This window comes from Sorex araneus, chromosome 11 (assembly GCF_027595985.1).
Source record: "Sorex araneus isolate mSorAra2 chromosome 11, mSorAra2.pri, whole genome shotgun sequence".
In the NCBI taxonomy this organism is placed as follows: Eukaryota; Metazoa; Chordata; class Mammalia; order Eulipotyphla; family Soricidae; genus Sorex; species Sorex araneus.
The window spans coordinates 10,603,282-10,615,890 of record NC_073312.1 but is presented as its reverse complement, the minus strand read 5'-3'; the positions used below and the strand labels follow the sequence as shown (position 1 = coordinate 10,615,890).

Sequence of the window (12,609 nt, the reverse complement as noted above, 5' to 3'; positions counted from 1 at the left end):
GCAACTTCTCATGAGAGCAATGGTTCGGCTGATGAGCCACACAGAGAGTTATTCATGACTCCAGAAGGCAGCCACGTCTGCCCAGGCATGCCGTTAGCGTGGATGAGAAAGAACCCAGAAGAGGGATCTTGAAGACTCAAGCATTCTGCAGCTCACCGCCACATCCCTGGACACCGGGACAACTTCCTGCCACGGTAAGGGAATCCCAAAAAAATACTGCTGTTTAACGCCAGACAAACTGTAAAACTAGGAGATTCCAACTCCCACCTTTGTCTGGCAGAGTGTAACATGGTTTTATAACATGCAACGTTTTAAAACCCACGTTTTAAAACATGCTTTAAAACCCACAGACACTGAACATTTCCTAAAAGTGCGAATGGAACAGGAGGTGGTTTTGTTGTTGTTGTTGTTGTTGTTGTTTTGCCAAAAGCTCGGGCTCAAGTGCATGCACACACACACAAACACACACACACACACACACACACACACACACACACACATTCCAGCAAGAGCAAAGGGCATCCAGGCACGCTACCTTCCTCCAGTTCAGACCAGATTTCGCCTATGACATTCTCCACCAAGAAGGTCCGGCTCTGCCGATTGCGCCGTATGTGCTCCTTAGCTAGTGGCCGACAGGAAGAAAAGGACGACGGGTAAGAAAGCGCGAAGGAGCCGGCAGTCTCCTGCCGAGAGTGCGAGCAGCAGCGCAAGGAGGTTGAGGGACAGAAGATTTAGAACATTGACAGGATCAAAATCATGAAATGAGCACAGCTTCGGGAATGCCAACGTCTGCGCCTCCAGAGACAGCCCTTCCCCCTGCTGTCACCCCGTGTCTGTGTGGCAGCTCTGGCTTCTGCCCTGCCTGCAAGGCCACCCCAAGGACAATCTCTCATTCCTTCCTTTGACACGTGGTGGAGAGGGAGGGGCGGGAAGGGTTAATATAGCCGGTCCATTTCCCAGCTCCGCTGCCCGGGAGGAAACTGTCTGCAGAACAGCCAGCAGCACTTGATTCAACAGCGGCACTTCAAGGCAGGAATGTGGGGTATGTTTTGCTAATCTGGATCCCGGGTAAACAAAGGGGCCCTAGACGTTTCCTGGCCCCGAAAAAGGCAGCATGAGCTTCCGCCACCTTCGGCCACAAGGTGGCACCTCTCACCTAGTGGCGCTCACAGCTAAGGGACAACCAGGCTGAGGCGCCCAGTGGCGGTGATGCCTGTACAGAGGATTTCACCTCCACAGCCCTCCCTCATAACTCTGGGGGGCAGACAGGGCACAGATCACTGGCTTGGTGTCCCAAAGGGCCCAGAATACAGTGACACTCCCCAAGACACAGCAGGTGATAACAAAGGCAACGCGCCAAGTGTGACACCCAGTGCCCAGCCAACCGTCATCACTGTGAACCATCAGAGCCGCCCCGGGGTTCGCAGATGAAGGCGCTGTTCCCTGTTTGCTGCCCAGTGCTCCTGAGTCACTAAAGTCCCACTGTCTTTTACAGCCAGGGGGCATGCAGGAACAGTTTCCTCGGGGGGCTGGGATGGTGAACCCACGCAGCAAGTACTTCAGGCTCCGGGGTACAGCGGAGAGGCCAGCCCCGGTTACAGGGGTCCTGGGAGGGAACCCCAAACTCAGGACTTCTGTCTTGTGGCCACGAGCTCTGGACAAAGCTCCAAAGCAGACCCCGTGGGGGCCAACAGGGTTTTCTGAAACAATCCCGACTAGCAGGATATTCTCAGGGCCGCAGGCCAAAAAGCATGTAAATGGGGAGCCAGGTCAGGAGGCCTCACCATAGGCTGAGATGCACAGAAAGGAGCAGGCCTGGGGCCAGAGAGGTAGTACAGTAGGGAGGGCGCTTGCTTTGCATGTGGCCAGCCCGGGTTCGACCCCCGGCATCCCATATGGTTCCCTGAGCATCACCAGGAGTGATTCACGGGAGCGGAGCCAGGAGTAACCCCTGAGCAACACCAGGTGTGGCCCAAAACGCAAACACCAAAAGGGAAAGAACAGACTTGAGGGGTCTGGGCCTGGAAAAGGCTGAGACATGCAGTTCCAGGGGGTCCACAGGTTGGTGTTCAAACTAAAATGGCAGAAAAGAGGCCAACGGCGGCTTCTGTGGGTATGCATGGGGGGGGCCATCTGAGGATCTCAAGACCCCCAAAGAGACTCTCATAACACATTCCACAAGGCACAGGAGATGCTGACAGGGGACAGTGGGGTGTAGACGGGACTGGTGTAGACAGGACTGGCTGGCACGGGGACCCAAAGCACAGTTTTCGAGGACGGCCAGCACCCCCAAACATATCACACCCCTTCCACCATGAGCACTTTGCCCCGGAGGGTGAGGAAGCGCCCCACTAGAAGCCGCTGATTCGGACACGAATGTCTCACTCGGAACCAGCCAAGGAAGAAGCAGCGTGTCTGACAGAGCCCGGCAGCCCTCTCACTTCCCAGGAAAACCCAAAGGAAGGAGCTGGCCGGGGGCATGGCGGCCGGAGAGAAAGCCCCAGAACATGGCCTGCACCTGCAAGGCAGGCATGTCTCCTGCCCAGCACCGCCAGAGAAGGCAAAGCCAGCTCAGGCTGGAGGGGGGCACAGCGCCTTCGGGCCAGGGGAGCTGGGAGGAGGGTGCGAGCACCATGCTGGCAGACTGGCGCGACAGCCTGGGGGCTGGGAGCTACCGGCCAGTGCCCTCTGGGCAGGAACTGCTGCTAAGAGTGTATGGGCCCCGGGGGGGTGGGCTGGCACAGACACGGGTTTTGATTCAGGACCTGAGAAAAGTTGGGGATGGGGCTGCTGGGGACGTCTGCGCATGTCATCCCACACCTCCCAGACCTGGCTGGCAGGTGGGCGTCTGTTCTCACCGTGACCCCCCTGGGCCCCACACTCATTCCCGATGGGACCCTGACGCTGACCTAGAGAGGCTGCCATCTTGCTTGGCCAGGATCACAGAGCCCTGGGTGCCAGGGGAGAGAGTTCTGGGGACTGAGACCGCCCGCCGCGGGCATACGGACAAACATGGAAAGAAAAAGCTCCCGTGAAAGCACCCGTCCTGGCTCCCCAGGACCCGCTCTCCTCCTCAGCTACTCGAGAGAAGGTGTGTGTCCGCGGGTCCTGAAACCAATCCATTCCCTGGGTCCCACGCTGGTCCCTCGACAGTTAAGACACACAATGAGCTCGTCACACACCAAGCGGTCCCAATGAATGAATGAGTCAGTGATAAATCAACAGCCTTAATGGAGGAATTAATCGCAAGCACGTGGGATTAGATTAAGACCCAGTTAATAAACAGACGAGATGAAGAGCCCAGTTAAATGCAAGGCCACGGACTGCTCTTGGGCCACCCTGGGGTCCTAGGGGAGAAGCACCCTCCCCCTTAAGGCCACTGCGTGCTGATGAACCAGGGGAAGCTTGGCTGAATTTATAACCAGGGGAGGGGGGGTCCCTGGAGGAAGCAAAAAGGGGGCTGAGAATAGAAGTGTTTAGAGCCATGGGCATCTGAGTCCTCCATGGCAGCATCCCAAGTGCCTCTAAGAAACTGGGGTGGGGTGGGCGGGGCTACATGGGAGGGGAGTGGCCACACGGGAGAGGGTGGGGCTATCCTAGGAGAGGGCGTGGCTGTGCGGAGGGGAGTGGCTCCACGGGAGAGGGCGGGGCTACTGGGGCGGGGCCAGAGCAGGGAGGGGGAAGAGAGAGCAGGAGGTACCCTGTGTAAACCCAGCTCCTACTGTGTCACTGGAGCTGGACCCATTGACCGCGGCCTTGCTGCTCAGCTCGATCATCTGGTGCAGCCGCAGCTTCCGGCAGTAGATAGAGGCTGCCTCGGGCTCCAGGGCGATGATGAGCTGTTCTGAGTTCTCGGGGGAGGCCAGGCCCGCCTGCAAGACAGAAAAGGCAGGGAGGGCTGTAACTTGGAGCTCCCTGAGCAGGCTCGCTCAGGAAACGCCCCCCACTTGGTGCTCTTTCTGCTCCCAAAGAAGGGGGGGGGGCATCCAGTCACACTCTGCTGGCTGGGGAATTTTTTCCATGGACCTACAAGGAACCAAGAACACTGAGTGACGGGGTGCTGGCCCCAAGCCAGGTCCCCGAGAACCGCTGAGTGCGCCAGGAAAATGTGGGAGTGCACCTGGAAAACGCCGCACTCTCTCGGCTGCAGGACTGCCTTGACCCAAGGTGAGCAGCACCAAGGCGGAAGCATGAACTTGGCAGACCACCATAGGCAACGGGCAGGAAGGCATCTGTTCCCAGACCTCGGGGGACCACGTGGTCTGAGCATGCTGCAGCCAATGCTCGGTTCTAGTGGCCCAGGCAGTGATTTTGGGGTGGGGACACTGTACTGTGACCTCAGCGTCCCCGTGGAAGGCTTCAAGCTGTCGTTACTGAGCACCAGGAGGGTCCCGGGAAAGTTCCTCCCACAGCCGGGATAGGGAACCCCAGAGGAGACCCCGATTTCTACAACAGCAGCAGTTCCTGCCCAAAGTCCTTCCTCTCGTACAGCAGCAGTTCAAGGAAGCCATGAACTGTGCCTGTGTGACCCTGCACAGGCAGGGGACATGGGAAACCTCTCCCCTGACACCAAACACCTGTCAAATGGCAGCGGCGCTCCTGGGAAGTTGAGTTTACAAACCAGACTGGAGTGAGCGAACTCAGCACTGACCACCCTCATGGGGCAGAGCAGGGCCAGAGACCAGGGCGGCCCTAGCTGATGGGCCAACCCCCACCGACTCAGCTGTGGGACGAGACGAGTCCTTACTCCTGCTCCAGGGCTCCCAAGGCCCCTCCCTGAGTCTCGCTCAAGGGTCACAGCAGAGGCCTTAGGGCAGGGACAGGGCATTTCAGCACATGGTGAACAGAGAGGTAGGGCACACTCAGAACCACATCAGAACCAGAGGACAACTAAAGTGAAACTAATCTCCTGGTCTGGCTCTGCCATCTTCCCAGGTGTGCCAAGAACCTTCTAGAATCTGACAGGCTCAGTCCCACAGCGCAAGGTGAAGGCGGAAGAAAATTCTAGCCACAAAGAAATGGATGTACCGACAGGTTCCAATGCTGACAACAAATTTGGGGGTACAAGGAGACAAAGACGCCCCCCATTTCCCAGGCACCAGTCTGCCCTAGGTCCCATGTAGAGTCACCAACAGGCTCCCAGATGGCCAGGAAGAGCAACAGGGCCCTGAGCCGGGCTGCGGGGTGTGTGTGTGTGTGTGTGTGTGTGTGTGTGTGTGTGTGTGTGTGGTGGGAGGGGGCTGGGCAGACATAGTGAGAAGCACGATGCTTATTCTGGCCTTTACCATCTGACAGCCCCGCTCACACTCCGGTCTGGGCATTCATTAGTGATTCACACCACACCTTCCTGCTCTACTCTGCCTGGGGCGTATTTTAAAATAACCCCAAGCAGGCAAGCTGCACCCCAGCAGAATCAGGTTGGATAGGCGGACCGCCCATGTGTACGCCAACTCCTCAGCCCTGGAAGGGACCAATCATTACACTCTGCTTTCTTTGTGCAAGTGGATCAAAACTGAGATATCTGGGCCTGGAGCACAGTGGGAAGGGCATTTGCCTTGCCCGCAGTCAACCCGGGTTCAATTCCCAGCATCCCTTCTGGTCCCCCGAGCACCGCCAGGAGTAATCTATCAAGATGAGCCTGTGGGCAGTGCCTCTCCACACAGTGGGAGCAGGGGGCTCCCTTGGGCCCTGGTGGGTGGTTTGTCCCCAGCACTATCGGCACTTCTTCAATTTGCACCAGCGCTAATTCTTGGGCCTGAGCAAGCCATTCCAAACCCCACCATGCCCAGAGATCACTCTGATTTAGAGGAGAAATATGTATCCAAAACAATCTAACTCAGAGGTTTTTGAGGAGAAAGAGCCTGGAGCATAATCACACAATATGCAGGGGTGTTCCAGTGCACGCTCACCACCAGGTGTCCCTCCCAGCCGTGTGGGTCCCCTCATAGCAAAAGCTCTGACCCTTTTCCATAGAAGGGTCTCCCAGTGCTCGAGAGAGTGCAGAGGGGGAGCAGTGGGAAGGACCCAAATGAGGAAGGAGGGACAGGCAGGATCTGAGAGAACCCTGGGAGTGTCTCTGGGACACAGGTTCAAGGGACCACACTCTTCCACTCGAACCTGTTGCATTGCCCTCCACGGAGAGAGGGAGGAGCCGCATCCCCATCAGCTCTGCTGAGATTTAGGTGAGAGATAGAGAAGCAGAGGCAGAGCCATGACAGGCTCAGAAAGAAGCCAGAAGAAGCTAGGCCTAGGTTTCAGTTCCAGAATTCCATACTTGGAATTGAGTCATGATTTCCCCTAAGTGAGATAGCCGTGGTGAGGTCAACTAAGGGTTACCAATCAGATACAGATAGGGACCCCCCCACATCTAATATAATACTTATGTAACTCTTATGCAACCCTTACATAACTCCAACTTATAACCAATCAGCTAAGTACAAGTAGTGAAAAGCCCCTCAGACTGGCCAAAAGGGTGGTCCATGGAAAGTCCCTGTTATATAATCTTATGGTATAAAAGCCCCTCACTTTTGAGAGTTAGAGACGCTCATTCCAAGAAGGCTGCCACTGTGACGGTGAGCTGGACGAGGGCCCTAGTTCAGGCTAGCCAATAGAGACCCTTTGCTTATTGCATCGCAACTTGTCTTCATGTGATTCCTCTGGGGAGATCTCGCCTGGTTTAACACCGTTTCCCCAGGCAGGGTTCCAGAGGCTCGTGGACTGCAATGAAAGATGTAAAAAGTGCTCAAAAACCCAGCAGTGGCCGGGTCTGGGCAGGCGGGTCCTGAGCCGGAAGTGTGAGTGGTCAGAGCCCCCCAGAGATCAGAGCTGGGCTCTGCTCCCCTGGGATCACATCAGGGTCAACAAGGGCAGAAGCAATCTCTCTGCTCGGCTGACTCTGCCTCGAGAGCTGCTCTCTCCAGCCACCGTTCCTGGCAGCCCTCCCAGCCCTGCACCCAGCACGCTCGTCTCCAGCTCCCCCCAGGCTGATGGGGACACCTGCAGCCCAGCCTGTGCACTTCTCAGTGCCTTGGCCAAGCCCTCTGCCCTGCGGCACCACCAACAGGGAGGTGCTGAGAAGGCATGAAGGGCCCAACCCCCACGTCTCTAATTGGCTGAAGTCCCCTCCAGTCTCCGTGAAACCAAACAAGCGTTCCTCCCACAGAACTGAGGGCTGCGGCACACACAGCAGCTGAGTCCAGGGCACGCTACCCCCTATGACACCCGTGAGAATCTGGGCTACAGGAACACCACCACAGTGGCTGTATGGAGTGTGGCTGCGTGGTCACGAGCTCCCGTCGGGAAGGGCCGAGAGATGGCGAGTACAGGCCAGGGAGGAAGGCGATGTGGGTGCCACGCTCGCTGCTCTGATCTGCACTCTGCACACATCAGGAGAACACAGCAGGACTACGTCCACAGCTGGTCACTCGATCCCGGGCCTGCGTGCAGCAGGGAAACGCTCCAGGACAGGACTGTGTCCACAGCTGGTCACTCTGTGAAGCACTTGCTGGCCCGGCCTCCAGCCGCAGGGCCAACAGCTGTGCAGGCTCTGCTGTCCAGGGCTGCTGTTGTGCTTTGTTTCCGTTGTCACTGCAGTCACTCAGCACCGTGGTGCGCCCAGAAAGGGAGGCAAAGGCAGGTGGCTGCTCTGGGTCCCCAGGTCCTCGCTCATACAGAGCATCACTTGGCTCACAGATATGGGGCCCAAGTGGATTTCAGGCAAGATGCTTCTATGAATCCGTGGGCTATTCCCTCCCCGCCACCACCCCACCCCCGGTGAGCCTGGGTCTGTTTGGTCTTTTCGGAAGGAGGCCCATCTGTTCGCTCTGCCCCTCTCCAAGTACTCGGTGCTTTTCTGCAATGTCAGGGATCAAACCCAGGGTTTCTCATGTACTCTACCACCGAATCACATCCGAAGCCCAACCCCCTAAATGCTCGCCACGGGGCTAAGGGTATGGAGGCTGCGTCCTGCGGAAGAAGCTTTTCCCAGATGCTCGATGCTGCCCCACAAGCCCGAGATGGAAGAGGAGTCGGGCATTTTCAGATGAAACCATTCTCTCTGAAAGATGTTCTGTCTCCTTCACTGGCCACGAGCAGAGGCCCTGGGCTGCTCTACCTGGCCTGCTCGCCCCACGGAAAAGGCTGCCTGAGCCCCGTCTCCTGCCCCACTGCCAGGAACCCTCCTGCACCAGGCTGCTGCAAGGCTGAAGTTCCGCCCCCGAAGGCCGAGCCATGAGCCTGGGATCCAGTGGCCTCGCTCACGCATGTAGGTGATGTGGCAGCTGGCCACCAACCCAAGGGCACCCCCATGCCCCACCCTCCGGGCTCTCTGTTGGAAGTTACACTCTCCCACGTCAGGAGCCGGCCAGCTAGCTCAGTTTGCTCAGAACTGAGAGAATGTAGGGAAGACGGCTTATTAGGAGGGAGCTGACACAGTGAGGGGGGCTGGCCAGCCCCAGACTACACCGTCAGCAGCAGGAGACCCGGAGCAGCCTGTGATGCGGGTCTCCTCAAGAGTCAGGAGGAGCCAAGGTTTCTGTCAGAGTACAGAGATGGGAAAAATCCAAAATGCCAGCAAGAAAGCAAGAGCGCAGTGAGGCAGGAGGGAAGCGCTCCTGTGCAGGGCTCACACTTGCTTTTTCTCTTAGGCGCTTCACGGGACTGGCCGTGGCTCTCCTCCCTTCGCCAGATTGGATGTGGCCCACCCACCTGTTGGCTTTGGTATAGGCTATAGTTTAGAAGCACTGAGTGGAATTTTAAAGAGGGAACTCATCAACCCATCATTCTCTGTTCGGCAAATAAGCCCCTATCACGTCAGAACCACCAGGGACTCAAATCAAGGTGCAAAAGGACAGCGCTGTAGGTATTGTAGGTGGGGCATTTGCCTCACACGCAGTCAATCCCCAGCATCCCATATGGGTCCCTGGAGCCTGCCAGGAGTCAGCTCTTAAACACTGCCAGGTGTGGCCCCCCCAAACAACAACAACAAAATAACAGTAATAATAAAGAGGAAGAAGAGAAAACAGACAACAGTGGGTCCTCAGAGAGGAGTACCATCTGCAGCAAGCCAGCACCCCCGGCCATGAATCTGCACACACAGGCCCTGCCGGGCAGTCACTGGCCCTCCTGCTCTCTGGCATGTCTTTATTTTGCAGGGAAAGGAAGAAAGAAAAAGAAAGAAAGAAAGAAAGAAAGAAAGAAAGAAAGAAAGAAAGAAAGAAAGAAAGAAAGAAAGAAAGAAAGAAAGAAAGAAAGAAAGAAAGGAAGGAAGGAAGGAGAAAGGGAAAGAAAGAGAGAGAGAAAGAAAGAAAGAAAGAAAGAAAGAAAGAAAGAAAGAAAGAAAGAAAGAAAGAAAGAAAGAAAGAAAGAGAGAAAGAAAGAAAGAAAGAAAGAAAGAAAGAAAGAAAGAAAGAAGAGAGAAAGAAAGAAAGGAAGAAGAAAGGAAGGAAGAAGAGAGAGAAAGAGAGACAGAGACAGAAAGAAAGAAATATCAACCAACCCCCCCCAAAAGAAAACAGCCCTTTCTCTGGTTACATGGGTGCTGCTACAGTCTTCGAGAGGACCAGAAAACAAAGATGCAAACCGCAAATCTTGCTTCCCTTAGAAAAACCTAGAACCCTGGGCTGAGTCCCGAGAGATAAGCATGCCCAGAGAGGGCTACTATAGCAGGACACCACCGGGGTCTCGGGCATGCAGAGATCTCTGAGCCAGCTACACTGTGTTGGGCGCCTTCCTATAAAAAAAAAAAAGGCTTTTCTCCAACGCCCACCCTCTTCCTCTACCCGTACACAAACAAAGCTATTTTGGGTCGGTACGTGGTGGAGGGAGGCAGATTCTCACGGTGGTGAGAGGAAGGAGAATGCAGAGAAGAGTGCAGAGAAGAAGGTCCCTCCTTGGACCTGATCTGTGCCTGCTGAAAGCCCGCGGTGTGCGGAACCACACAGCCCTCGATGCCAGCCTAAGGCACAGAGCTGCCACGCCAGACCGGTCCCCTTCACGGCCGGGGGCCTCCCGAGTCCCCTCTGATTCAAACACTCTCCTGCCCCAGCCGTTCCTCATGTCCAGTCACCCCCCGAGAAAAGTCTCTGAACCCCACTGTGAAATGCCAGCCCTGGAGAAGGCGCCGTGGAAACGCAAACCAGAAAAGCAGAGCATAGGAGGGGACGCTGGGCCGGCCCCTGCCCCTGTGACGCTGACCCCTGTTCCTCCCCCGGGAGGAAACTGGCCTGGGAAGCTGCCTGCCTGGTCCCCTGCCTGGTCCCCTGCCTGCGGGATTCCCGGGCTGGCTCTGCAGGCCCTGGCGCCTCACCTGGTAGGCGGCTTGTCTCATGAACTGCTTGGCCGGCTGCTTCCAGATGGCGGGCACCGTGATGACCCATCTGACGTCTGAGTTCTCAAACTCCGAGCCCGCCTGGTCGCTCAGCTCCTGAAGCCAAAGGAAACGCAGACGCAGAGGGTCAGTGGGGACTGCTGGGCACAGGGCCCCCTGAAGCTCGGCCCAGAACCCAGGGTCTCTGGCCCCCGAATTTTGCGGGGCATCTGCATCATGACCCTGGGGTGGGGTGCAAAGGCCAGTCTGCAAATAGTCAGCTAGCCGGAGACTGAAGAGACAGCACAGCGGGGAAGGGGCTTGCCTTGCACACGGCCAGCACAGGTTCGGTCCCTGACACTCCCTATGGTCCCCCAGTCCCACCAGGAATGAGTGATCCCTGAGTACAGAGCCAGGAGTAAACCCTGGCTTACCCCCGGATGTGGCCCCCAAACAAAGAAAAAATTCAAAAGGAATATTTAGCGGGCAGGGTGTCCAGTTCCCCTGGTTCCCTGAGCCTACCTGAAGGCCAATGAGATGCCAGCAGTTACTCCCTGCTCACCTGAGGATCTCCCGGGCCTCAGTCTATGAATCTGCGCAATGGGGGGATAATACCTAGCTCCCAAGGTTGCTGGAAGGAGAGAGAATTTTCTGAACACTTGCTTCCCTGTCAGTCGTGTGAGGCCCTCTGCGTCTACCTGCCACCTCCCATAGCTCATTCCGGAACCCTGTTGCAGAGGGGCCCGTCCTGAGAACACTTTTCTCCGAAGGGAAACTAAAGCTCAGAGATGTCCAGTGTTCTCTGGACAACTGCGCAACTCAAGAGTGCCAAAGTCAAACCAGGTCCTGCCAGCGTGCCCTGGGCTGCCAAGGCCACGACACAGTCCCAGATCCGGACCAGGGTCTCGCCCAGGGCCATCCCCAGCAGATATCGCTGTTGGTGGAGCCCTCTACCCCTGCCAGGGGGTCCATGAGGCACGGGGAGATTTCCTGGCAGGGGCAAAGGTTAAGACACACCAGCCGGGCCCCTGGGGGTACATGGGACCAGAGGATACATCAGAGGATTCTCTCTGACCTGCAAAGACTAAAAATAGGGCTGAGAAGACTCTGAGCATCAGGCATCAGGGATCCTGGCTGTAAAATGGGCCAACTCACTCTAGACTCCGAAAGTGCTGGCAGGACCGAGAACACACAAGCCGGCCCAGCTCTGAGCAGCCTCCAAGAACGCTGGAGTCTACCCACCCCATCCCCCCACACCGCCATGCCCACAGCTCATGGCAAACATGCAGCCTGACCTCAGCACCCCTCACCCACTGCTCCTCCAGGACATGTAAGCTCATAAGCACGCATGAGCACGAAAGCACATGTAAGCACATGTAAGAACACGCAACTACACGGGCTCAGGGGAGGAGCTGGCAAGTTGCTTATTTTTCCTGACAATTATATCTATTGTTGTTTGTTTGCTTGTTTGGGGGCCACTCCCAGAACGGTAGAGCCTGGTGACCACCTGCAGTCACTGTGGTCAGCTGTTTATCACCCACTCCATTCGCACGTGGACCATCTCACGTGGCCGGCCATGGAGCTGTCTTCTGGGGTCCGAGAGGGCACCTCACTCCCTCGCTGCCTGTGTGCCCTCTCACCAGTAGCGTGAGCCGCCCCAGCACTCCCCACTGGCACCTCCTACCTTCAGCGCCTGCTCCTTGAAGTACTGCAGGGCGTAAGCGAAGATCTCCAGGGCTTTGACCTTCTTGCCGTTGGCTGCTGAAAGGTCAGTGTCCATGGTGAGGTCCTGCGGGGTGGGGGGGACCAAAGGGTGAGAGCAGGTGGGCGAGAGATATCTCCTGGGTGGGAACTGCTGCTCGGGGCCTGGGGGTCCTGATGTCTGAGGGCAGACCGGGAGGTGCCCCCCAACCAGCCTGCAGCATAAGGCCCTGGCTAGCCCCTCCCTCTCACCCTCATCCTACAGCTCACTCCCTCTCTCCCTCTCCCTCTCCCCCCCCCCGCCTCTCTCTCTCTCTCTCTCTCTCTCTCTCTCTCTCTCTCTCTGTCTCTCTCTCTCTCTCTCCCCTGCTCCATTTCCGCCTCAATGCTATGCTATGGAAAGTGGCTCCTACATCATTGCCCCCCCTCTCCCCTCCTCCCCCCCTCCATCTCTCCCTCACCCTCTGGGGGCAGACATGGATTTCAGCCAGAGCCAGAGCCCAGGAACAGAGAAGCAGCAGCTGCTGGCTCTGCTACAGAAGCCACTTACCTGCTATTTCCACACTCGGACATGCACGGTCACCCTCAGGAAGCCCCCTAAT

General features: G+C 56.8%; 1 protein-coding gene across 4 annotated transcripts in view; it reads right to left on the bottom strand.

Annotated features, from left to right (window-relative positions):
* The window catches only part of HSPA12A (heat shock protein family A (Hsp70) member 12A), a 125,576-nt gene that overhangs the window by 9,987 nt on the left and 102,980 nt on the right, over positions 1 to 12,609 (bottom strand). For all 4 annotated transcript variants that reach the window (XM_055119664.1, XM_055119663.1, XM_055119666.1 and 1 more), the window contains 4 exons: positions 11,991 to 12,095; positions 10,307 to 10,423; positions 3,701 to 3,872; positions 536 to 622 (listed from right to left, as the gene is read on the bottom strand). In XM_055119664.1, coding sequence (XP_054975639.1) covers positions 536 to 622; positions 3,701 to 3,872; positions 10,307 to 10,423; positions 11,991 to 12,095 — 481 coding nt within the window. The remainder of the gene's footprint in view (positions 1 to 535; positions 623 to 3,700; positions 3,873 to 10,306; positions 10,424 to 11,990; positions 12,096 to 12,609) is intronic.